The sequence below is a fragment of the Aphelocoma coerulescens genome, chromosome 20, assembly GCF_041296385.1.
Source record: "Aphelocoma coerulescens isolate FSJ_1873_10779 chromosome 20, UR_Acoe_1.0, whole genome shotgun sequence".
Lineage (NCBI taxonomy): Eukaryota > Metazoa > Chordata > Aves > Passeriformes > Corvidae > Aphelocoma > Aphelocoma coerulescens.
The window spans coordinates 8,473,691-8,484,144 of record NC_091033.1 but is presented as its reverse complement, the minus strand read 5'-3'; the positions used below and the strand labels follow the sequence as shown (position 1 = coordinate 8,484,144).

Genomic DNA, 10,454 nt, shown 5'->3' with positions numbered 1-10,454 from the left:
CGCTTTCGATGCCACATGTGAAGCACTGACAAAGTCTGACCCCAGACCATGCATGGCACACATACTGGTGGCTCACTGGGAGCTGGGATTTGGCAATGCAGAGAAGCAGCACTGCCTGGGCCGTGTTGGTCCCCCCGAGAGGTGCTGCAGGCAAAGTGAGCACTGCACTTGGGGGGCTGCTGCTGCTTATGCTGGTGGCATTGACTCAGCTCCATCAGGGATGGCACTGGCCAGGGCAGCCTCCCCACCACCTTCGCTGCTGTAGCCTCCAGCCCTGCCACAGGTGAGGTTTAAACTGAGGAGAAAGCAAAGCAAGGTTTAAGCAGCCAGGTTTGGTGTCTGGCAGGACCTGAGGCTGTGGGATGGGGAGCTGGGAGGCAGGACCAGGCTGGCAGCTGGCAGGGGCTGAGGCTGGAGGAGCCCAGGGTAACCTCAGCCTCCCTGGGGGCACCCGGCCAGCCCAGCCCGGGGGAGAGCCCTGCTCCTCCAGCACACACCAGGATCCAGCCCTGTGCAGTGCCTGAAGTGTGTCCTGGGGTGCAACACCCATACACAGAAGGAGCTGGCAATGTCTGTGCAGCACCCATACACACAGCCCAACCCCTCTGGAGCCTCCAGCTCCTCTGTTTCTTACCCTGATTCCCAAAACACTTGATTTTGCAGAAATAAGTTTTTCAACTGGTTCCTAGGGGTGGCTGCAGCCATTGGCCAGTGCCCAGTTCCCAGCTGCTGTCACCTTCATCAAGGCCCAGTGGCAGTGCCCAGAGGTGCCACATCATACTCACAGAGTGCAGGGTCCCTTGGAGCTGCTCTCCCAAAGGGCCAGTGCCAGTGGCCAGAGCTGGCCACAGCTCAGCAGCACAGGGGACCAGCACCATCACCAGCTACTCCCAGCCACCATCCCCATGGGTTGGCCAGTGGCCACCTTGTGTCACTTGTGGGCACCTTAGAGGGCCTTAGTTACCTGGACCCTGTCCAGCTGACCCAGGCCACCCCAGTGGGATGGTTTTGGGGTGCCACTGTGTCCAGTGCCAGCGCTCCCTGTGGTGCTGTGCTGGAGCAGAAGGCAAGTCCGTCCCTGTCCCCTGCCCCTTTTCTGAGTGTCCCCAGCCCACGGGGGACAGGCGAGAGTGGCGTGTCCTTTGAACGGGCTCCAGCAGTAACAGGTGCTGGGAAAGGCGAAGCGGGCCGGCTCCCGCTGCTGTAAAGGATCCTCCTCTGCCCCACTAATCCGGCTCCGTTACACCCGGGATAGAAGAGGCTGCTCCCTCCAGCGCTGCCACAGTGCGGATGCTGCCCCCCTGACCACCCACTGCACCAGGACCCAGGTAAAGGGGCCGGGGGGGGTCTCCATGGCTTCTGACTTGGGGCATGGTGGTGGGGATCCTGTGGATAGTGGAGCCCCCAGCCCTGGGAAGAACACGTCCATCCCCACGGGCTTCCTGTGCTGAGTTGTGGGATGTGGGAACGCTCTCCCAGGGACTGCTCTGCTGCACCTCCTGTTCCAGTAGACCAGCAAGCAACTTCCCTGTTACTGGGATGGTTGCTGTTGGGTTTATTCTCGGGCTGGGCTGTCCTGGGCTCTGGACGGCTGCACAGTGGAGTGTTTTGGGACAGGGTGAGGAAAGATGACCAGGCACAGGAGGGCAGTGGCGCCCAGGGCAGAACGGGGATTTGAGGATCAGGTGCTGGGCTGAAGTCCGAGGCAGGTACAGGGCACCAACAGGTCCCCATGGCGGAGCCGGTTACCCCTGGGCAGGGGGACGAGCAGCGCAGGCGGCTGCTCGGTGCGGGGTCTGTGTGGCCCCTGAGCAGATGGGGTTTGCCTGCATGGCTGGACCTCCTGTGTGGTTCAGGGGGAGCAGTAGTGGGGCCGTGCTGGGAGCACTCACTTCTCCTGATCCCCACTGCCAGACCGGGGCCAGAGCCGCTGTCTCCGGCCCTGCCATGGTGGGATGTGGCCTTAAATTGTCACCCTGGCCGCGCCGCGCTGGCTGTTTGCACGTCGGAGGCCCCAGGCACCCGGTGACAGGTGCCGGGGTCAGGCCATCGATCAGTCACCGCGGGGCAGATATCGGGGCACAATGGGACGGTGCCGGGACTGGTGGCCACGTGGGGGCCCTGGCTCGGTGCCACCAGCCGGGGAGCCGCCGGCTGGGCGGCGGGGGCACAGTTCCCGGCTGGATGGCAGCAGCTCATCCCTGCAGGAGCAGAGCCACTGCCCGAGTCCTGCCGTCCCCTCTGCAGGGCGTCGGGTCCGGCGAGCCCTCAGCTGCTACTTTCTCTCCCGCAGGAGCGTCGCCGAACCGGGAGCACCGCAGGGCAGCCGCCTCCTGCCTGGAGCGTCCCATGGAGCAGGGCGGAGCGGCGGATGGTGCCGACACTGGGGGGACAGTGCCAGCTGCCACCGTGGCACATGACGGAAGGACAGATGAGCCTGGGCAGGAGAAGGCTGTAGGAGAGGCTGGAGGAGGGAAGACAGAGCCAGAGCAGGAGACAGCTCTGGCTGCTCCAGAGCCCCAGGATGGACGGGAAGCAGTCCCAGGAGAGGAGGCTTCGGCTGTGCAGCATGATGGAGGACAGGCAGTATCTGATGAAAAGCAGGCAGCATCCATCGGGGAGAAGGTGCCAGCTGCCACTGGGGCCCAGGGTGTAGGGAAGGATGAGAAAGATAAGCCTGGGAAGAAGAAAGCTCTGGCTGCAGGAGAGCTCAAAGGAGGAAAGGCTTCAGCTGCTGCAAAGGCTAAGGATGGAGGGAAGGATGAGCCCAGGGAGGAGAAGGCTCCAGCTGTGGGAGAACATGAGAAAGGGAAGGAGGAGCCCATGGAGGGGAAGGGCCTGGCTGTAACTGAGGTGCAGGATGAAGGAAAGGACAAGCCCAAGAATGAGCAAGCCACTGGTGGGTCAGGGGCTGAGAGTGGTGGAAAAGCAGAGCCCACCAAGGAGAAGGCTCTGGCTGCAGCAAACTCTGAAGGAGGGAAGGCAAAACCTATTGAGGAGACAGCCTTGGCTGAAGCTCAGGCTCAGGATGGAGGCAAAAGAGAGCCTGCAAAGGAGAAAGCAACGGTGGTTGCAAAACAAGAGGTCCCAGCCACTGCTAAAGCTCTGGATGAAGGGAAGCAAGATGCAAAGGCAGAACAAGCCCCAGCTGATACCAAGCCTGCAAAGGAGAAAACCACAGCTGCTGCAAGGGAGAAGGCCCCAGGTGCTGCAAAGGCTCAGAGTGGGGAGAATAAAGTAGTAAAGGCAGAAAAAGCCCCAGCAGTTAAAAAGGCTCCAGATGGAGGCAAAGAGGAGCCCACGAAGGAGAAGTCTCCAGCTCCAGTGAAGGAAAAAGCTCCAGCTTCAGTGAAGGAGAAAGCCATAATTCCTGCAAAGGAGAAAGCTCCAGATGCTGCCAAGGCTCAGGATGGAGAAAAGGCAACAGCAAAGGCAGAGAAAACACCAGCTGCAAAAATGGCTCAAGGTGGAGGCAAAAAAGAGCCTGCAAAGGAGAAGTCCCCAGCAGCTGCAAAGGTACAGGATGGAGGGAAGAAAACTGCAAAGGTGGAAAAATCCACAGTTGCATCAAAGGCTGGAGCTGGAGGGAAAGATCCTACAAAGGAGAAGGTCTCAGTGGCTGCGAAGGCTCGGGATGGAGGGGAAAAAGCTGCGGAGGTGGAGCCTCCCACAGCTGGAGCAGAGGCTGGGGATAGGGCTACAGAGCCCATGGAGGCAGCGGCCATGGCTGCTGTGAAGGGTCAAGGTGAAGGGGAGAGAGAGTCCAAGGAGACAGAGGGACAGCCACCAACGATCCCCGAGCCCCCACGCCCAGTCCTGCTGCAGAGCCTGAGCTGCCCAGCTGCCTGCCACAGGTACCCGCCCCCTCCTGGGATGGGGGGGATCCCCCTCGCTGCTCCAGGGAGCCCTGGGTCCCTGGGTGCTGGGCTTGGGAGCTGCTGGCTGGGTTCTGCTCACCTCCCACTCCTGCTTCCAGGGAGGAGCAGCCCTGGGCAGAGGTGGCAGAGATGGAGACAATAGCAGAGGAGATCACGATGGTGGAGCCAAAAGAGGGTCTGACAGAGCCTGGCTCTGGCCCACCAGCCCTGGGGGACCTGCAGCCTCTGGAACCACCTGGCACCCCACGGGAGAGGACATTGCCCAGTGCCACAGGGCAGCCCCCAGATCCTGCTGGGGTTACGGAGCAGCCTGGACCTGGGGTGCAACCATCTTTGGTGGAGGCAAAGCCACCCCCCAGCCCCTACCTCACCCCTGATTTTGGGAAGGAAGACTCTTTTGAGATATTGGGTAAGGCCATGAGTTACCTGCCTTTTCCTTGCCCCCCTGGACCCTCTGTGGAGCGACAGCCTGGGAACCCCATGGCCCTGCCTGCTGCCCATACTGCCCTCCATGCTGCCAGCTCCTGTCCTTGGCTTGTCACCTGCCTGGTGGCCTTCGAGCTCCCCTTTCACTGTAAACAGGGCTAAATATGTCACGTCCCTTCCTGGCCTGCTCTGGTCACACTGACTGTGAGGAAGGGGAGCCTGGGGAGTGACAGTGACTGTCTGGCTGGTGGCAGGGCACAGCATGTCCTCATATCCTGCACCACTGTCCTTGTGGGGATGGCAGGGCTTGGGGGCAGTGGGTGCTTGTGGGGATCCCTGTGAGGCCGGCTCCTGCTCTCACCTGGGAAAGGGTGGTGCAGGAATGGGTGCATGGGGTGCCCTGTGAGTGGGATCTGTCCTGAAAGGGTGAACGGGAGGTGGTGGCATGGAGGAAAGTTGGCCTGGAGAGGGTGACGGACAATGACATGGCCTGGAAAGGATAAGTGCGACGTGGGATGGTGGGGGTGGCTGTCATGAAGTAAGGTGGGTGCCATGCATTAGGATGGGTGCCATGGAGCGGGGTGAGTGCCATGGAACAGGGTTGGTGCTGTGCAGCAGGACAATGCTGTGGGCATTAACAAGGGAGCCTTCAGGGGTTGCTGCATCCTCCAGTGCAGCCCCAGCCAGGAGCCCCTGGGTCACAGCCCAGCACTCAATACCTGGCCACATCCTGTACCCACAGGCTTGGCTGGGTGCCTGTCTTCACCCCACATCAGGGCAGCCCGGGGTACCCACAAGTGGGGTCCCCTGGACAGCAGATTCCCTTCTCACCTCAGCCTTTCTCTCTGGGCAGACGATGTCCCTCCGCCACCAGCGCCGTTCGCACATCGCACCGTCACCCTGCGCTCTGCCAGTGTCAGCTCCCAGTTCAGCCTCAACTCCAAGGACATCCTGGGGGGGTAAGGAGGGGCCCTAGTGCTTCCCCTGGCCTGTCCCGAGCTGCCCTCCAGCCTTGGGCAGTGGCTTTGTGTCAGTGGGACTCCTCTGGTCATGATGGGTGGGTGCCTTGGGCAGGATGGGTGCCTCAGCCAGTGCAGAGCAGCACCCCAGTGCAGCGTGAGGGTCCCCAGCAGCCTGGGTGGCTGATGGCATGGGCACCTCTCCCTGCCTTCCTTGCCAGGGGCAAGTTTGGTGAAGTTCACACGTGCACGGAGAAGGAGACGGGGCTCAAGCTGGCAGCCAAAGTGATCCGGAAGCAGGGAGCAAAGGACAAGGTCTGAAAGGCACTGGGCAGGGGTGGCAGTGTTATGCTCTGTGTGCCCCCCTGGTGTGGGGACACAGCCTGTCCCGGTGGTACAGCCAGGGCTGACACCCCACACCATCCCGCGGCTCCTTCTGCAGGAGATGGTGCTGCTGGAGATCGACGTGATGAACCAGCTGAACCACCACAACCTCATCCAGCTCTACGACGCCATCGAAACACCCCGGGAGATCATTCTCTTCATGGAATTGTGAGTGCCTGTGCCTACCTTGGGGCTGTCCAGCCCCAACATGCTACATCCCACCCTGGCTCTGCTCAGCATCTCCATGGTGGAGCTGGGCCAGGGTCCCCAGGAGGGCAGGGAACTCTGCAGGAGGATGGCTCGGGGCAGGGAGCTCGCCCCAAAGTGACCCCATGGTCCATCCCCATGCAGTGTGGAGGGTGGTGAGCTCTTCGAGCGGATCATCGACGACGACTACCACCTGACGGAGGTGGACTGCATGGTGTTCGTCCGGCAGATCTGCGAGGGCATCCGCTTCATGCACCACATGTGCGTCCTCCACCTCGACCTCAAGGTGCGGGGCTGGGGGCTGACAATGACAGGGCCATGGGTGACAGCAGGACACTGGCTAGCAGTGGGAGGGGTGCCTGTGGGTCAGCACTGCTCTGGTGCGGGTCAGCTGCAGGACCCTTTCTCAGTGGTGGGGCAATGGTCACCCTGTCCCCACAGCCTGAGAACATCCTCTGCGTCGCTGCCACTGGGCACATGGTGAAGATCATCGACTTTGGGCTGGCTCGAAGGTGAGGTTTTCTTCCTCAGCTCTGTCCCTTGTCCCTGTTCCCCTTCCACCCTTCATTTCTGTGTGCCTTTGGGTACCAGGAGCCCCAGGACCTGCTCTAGGCCATTGCTTTGGCCACAGCTCTCCCTGACTACCTGGGGAGGGCAGCATCTGCTGAGAGAGGGGCAGTGGTTTGGGGGAGCAGCCTGTCCCCCTTCTGCTGACTTGCATCCCCCTTGGCTGCAGGTACAATCCCAACGAGAAGCTGAAAGTGAACTTTGGAACTCCTGAATTCCTCTCCCCTGAGGTGGTCAACTACGAGCAAGTCTCCTACTCCACGGACATGTGGAGCATGGGCGTCATCACCTACATGCTGTATGTCAGGGCTGGGCAGGGGCTGCCAGTGCCATGCTGGGGAGCTGTGGTGCTGGGACAGAGCTCTGCTGGGTGCAGGGCTGTCCCCAAGCACCTGCCTGCTTGGTGGCAGGTGGGGGGTCCTGGATGGGGAGATGGCCATGTAAGGTTGGGGGCTGGGGGGCAGGAAGAGGCTCAGGCCAGCTGCAGGCAGGAGCACAGGACAGTGCCAGCACATCCTTGGAGCAGCCCTGGCCAGACTGGCTCTCTTCCGGGGGTCTGGGAGGTGATGCAGCCTGAGAGCACCTGACTCCTCACCTCCCTGCACCCCCAGGCTCAGCGGCCTCTCCCCCTTCTTGGGTGATGACGACACCGAGACACTCAACAACGTCCTGGCTGCCAACTGGTACTTCGACGAGGAGACCTTTGAGAGCGTCTCCGATGAGGCCAAGGACTTTGTCTCAAACCTCATCATCAAGGATAAGAGGTGTGAGGCTGGCAGTGGCCATGGGGTCCTGGGGTGGGCATCCCCAGAGCGGCCCCGGGTATCACATGCTGCCTTTTCACCAGGACATGCGGCATCCCCTGGGTCCTGCACTGAATGAAACCCAGGGGCTCTGCCCCACTCTGATTGTCCCCAACAGAGTCCTGCATCCCTCCAGGGACACCTGTCCCAAGCAGGATGTGTTGGACCCCTTGGGTCCTGCCCAGCCCCACCAGTACCTGAGCACATGCTTCCCTCTGGTTCCTCCCTGCAGGATTATGGGGTTTTGGGGCTCTGGAGTGGCTGGAGAAGGGGGTGGTTGGGGGTGAGGAGCTCAAGCAGGGTTGACACAGAATCCTCTCACCCTCAGTGCTCGGATGAGTGCTGACCAGTGCCTGCAGCATCCCTGGCTCAATAATCTGGCAGAAAAGGCCAAACGCTGCAACCGGCGGCTCAAGTCCCAAGTGCTGCTCAGGAAATACGTCATGAGACGGCGCTGGAAGGTGCGGGGGGCCGGCAAGGGCATGAGGGTCAGCAGCTTCTGAGGGGGCTGGGAGGGGGCTGCCAGATTCTGCCTGTCCTGGTGGATGGCATCTGGAGCATGGAGAATGCTCTGTCTCTGTGTGCTGCTGCAGCTGGGACACAGGGCTGGGGACTCTTGAGCAGGGATGCCCCTGAGGTAAGACCCCCATCAGGCATGTGGTGTTTACTCCTGAGCCGATCCCAAGAACAGCTTTTGGGGGCAGGAGTAGTGTCAGGCCCCAGAGCAGGGTCTGGCTCAACCTCCAGTGCCACAGCCCTTGCCAGAGGATGAGCACCTTTCCTCTTCCCTTTCACAGAAAAATTTCATCGGGGTGTGTGCTGCTAACCGCTTCAGGAAGATCACCAGCTCGGGGTCCCTGACAGCGCTGGGCATCTGAGCTGGGCTCCCAGGGGAGCCGAGGCCAGAAAGGAACTACTTGAGAGGGACCCCCACCAGTCTGGAGCAGCTCTGCCGAGCTGGTCCCACGCCGGGCGGCATCACTGCGCTCAGGACCACATCACCGCTGGGGATGCTCGCAGTGTTCTTGGGGCTCCTGAGGCTCCAGCCCTCCTCACTCCCATCGGGATTTCCTCAGACTGTGAGGCTGCTCCGGAGTGGAGGTTTCTGATCTCATCTCTGGCCCTGGCCCGGCTGCGTGATGCCCGACCTGCAGCGTCTCTGCTCTGCTCACGCTTCCTTCTCGTGCCCTCGGGGAGGAGGAAGGCCATTCCGGTGTGATCCCGCTGCCTCGGCCACCTGGTGCTTGCTGCTTTTGGATTCGAAATGTGCCCTCTCTGCCTGTAAATGCCGCAGCCCTGCCCTGCCTTCGCTGCCGCTGGCCCCTGCACTGCCCAACCTCCCTTCCCAGCTCTGTGGCTCGGCGATGATTCTGGAGGGCACCGCGGACCCCCACCCTGGTACCTTGGCACCGGAGCCGGGGCTGAAGCACCTCCTCCTGGCCAGCTGGGCATGTGGGAGCGGAGCTGGCCCCGAGCTGCTGTTCGGACAGGAAGGGAGGAAGCAGCAAGCACGCTTCCAACGGCGTCCCCAGCTGGGAGCCAAGAAGGAGGAAAAGGAAAGAAGGAGGCTTTGTGTTCCTCCTGCCCTCCCTGCCCTTCGGTTCTGCCAGCGGGGGAAAAACACAACCTCTGCTTCACCCGTCCCCGGCAGAGCGCGATGAGCGAGGCGGGCTAATGCAGAGCAGCTGGCCCGCGCTCCCCGCTCCGGCCGGCACCGCTCACCCGACCACCAACACACCGGAACTGCTCCGGCCGCGGCCGCCAGCTCCCCGCCCTGTGCGGGGGCTCCGCGGGACCTGCTGGGACTGGGGAGGGGGTGCTGCCCCTGCTCCCGCGCCTTGTCCCGTCCCCGTCCTCTCTGCCTGCATCCCTTGGGCCTCCCCGGTGCTGCCGGAGGATGGGCATCCCCTGGGGTTTGTAGCATTCAGCCTTGCCCACTGCAGGAGGGGATGGGGGGTTGGCAAGAGGTCCTTCAGCTTTGGCTTTTGCCATGGCTGAGCCCCGCCAAGCCAAGGCTGTGTGTTTGCTCTGGAGCTGCCTGTGCCCTCTGTGCCTGCTGGAAAAAACACTGGGGAGAGACACAGGGAGATGCTGCCCCTCACCCCCGCTGGCTGCAGCAGGGGAAGGGGCTTTAGGCTTGTCCCCACCAGGCAGCAGCCACGGCTGGTGGGACCCTGCCCCATAATGGAGCCTTCCACAGTGCTCGCCTTCTTGTAAATAAATGTACAGGTCTGCCACAGCCCACACCTGCCACTACGGGGGGCTGGGGAGGCCCTACTGCCACCTGTGGGGCCTGACAGTCACAGGATAAGTGAGATGAGGATGGGAAGCAGCGTCTCATCTCTGTGGTAGAGGGAATGGGTCCAGCCTGTGCTGTGGACAGGGACCACCTGGTACGTCCTGGGCAGGGCTGTGCAGGCATGGTGCCAAGGGTTTCTGGTCTCCACACCCAACGGCTCTGAGCACCCCAGGGAGATGGGGGAAGGGGAAGCGACTGGATGGACGGGTGGATGGATCAGCAGTCAGCGGCGTCCTCACATCTTCAGCATCTGCCCATATGGGGTGGGATGCCCAGGCAAGGGCTGGGGGGTACTGGTACCCCTTTGCCCAGGGGAGCTGTGGCTGGCCCTGAAGTGGTTAAAGCTGCCAGAGCCTGGACTCCGGCTCCCACCGCAGGCGTCCCTCCCAGCCGCTTCCTGCCGGCAGCCTTTGACCGGTTCCTGTCGGTGACCACCCCGCAGGCCTGGACGCCAGCGCAGCCCCATCTGGTTTGAGTTACGCTCCATGGCAGTGACGTCTCTTTCCTGTCTGGCCCCAGGAGCCGCGCGTTGCTCTGGTCCCGGCCCTGGCCCCGGCCAGCCACAGGGGCTGCAGGGCCCTGCTGCGGGGTGGCCATGGGGCTTCCAGATGGACCATCAGCCCCGGACATTCCTGGCACCCTGAGCTGCTGTAGGGGATGTGTTCCTGAGCACAGCCCTGTGTGTGCACATCTGAGGCAGAGGGATGGACAGACACCAGCACATCACAGGGTGGGGGACCCCTACCCCGCAGCCTGGTTTGGTTTCTCCAGCTTCCTCCTTCCTACCCTGGGACCCTACAGAGACACACACTGGGGCTGAATGAGTAGGGCCACATGGCTGACACCCATGGAAGTAGCCATGATCCCATCCTATGTTCCCAGCCAACAGGGCTCATGAGCCCCTGAAGCTGCTTAGAGTGGACTGGTCCCA

The 10,454-nt window shown here is 62.1% G+C and overlaps 1 protein-coding gene across 1 annotated transcript; it reads left to right on the top strand.

The window, feature by feature from the left end:
* The first annotated feature begins 2,322 nt into the window (after positions 1-2,322).
* On the top strand, positions 2,323-9,470 carry MYLK2 (myosin light chain kinase 2). The gene is made up of 11 exons (XM_069034098.1): positions 2,323-3,854; positions 3,977-4,287; positions 5,158-5,263; positions 5,485-5,578; positions 5,706-5,815; positions 5,999-6,140; positions 6,296-6,366; positions 6,591-6,719; positions 7,033-7,185; positions 7,553-7,685; positions 8,022-9,470. The coding sequence occupies exons 1-11, from the start codon at positions 2,350-2,352 to the stop codon at positions 8,100-8,102; spliced, it is 2,835 nt and encodes a 944-aa protein (XP_068890199.1). The 5' UTR covers positions 2,323-2,349; the 3' UTR covers positions 8,103-9,470.
* The last annotated feature ends 984 nt before the right edge of the window (positions 9,471-10,454 follow it).

What these genes read in the sequence shown, in the direction of transcription:
- MYLK2 (XM_069034098.1), top strand. Translation starts at nt 2,350, where the DNA reads ATGGAGCAGGGCGGAGCGGCGGATGGTGCCGACACTGGGGGGACAGTG. An exon ending in ATCATTCTCTTCATGGAATT is followed by an intron (nt 5,816 to 5,998) that starts GTGAGTGCCTGT and finishes ATCCCCATGCAG; the next exon opens with TGTGGAGGGTGGTGAGCTCT. An exon ending in GGCGTCATCACCTACATGCT is followed by an intron (nt 6,720 to 7,032) that starts GTATGTCAGGGC and finishes CTGCACCCCCAG; the next exon opens with GCTCAGCGGCCTCTCCCCCT.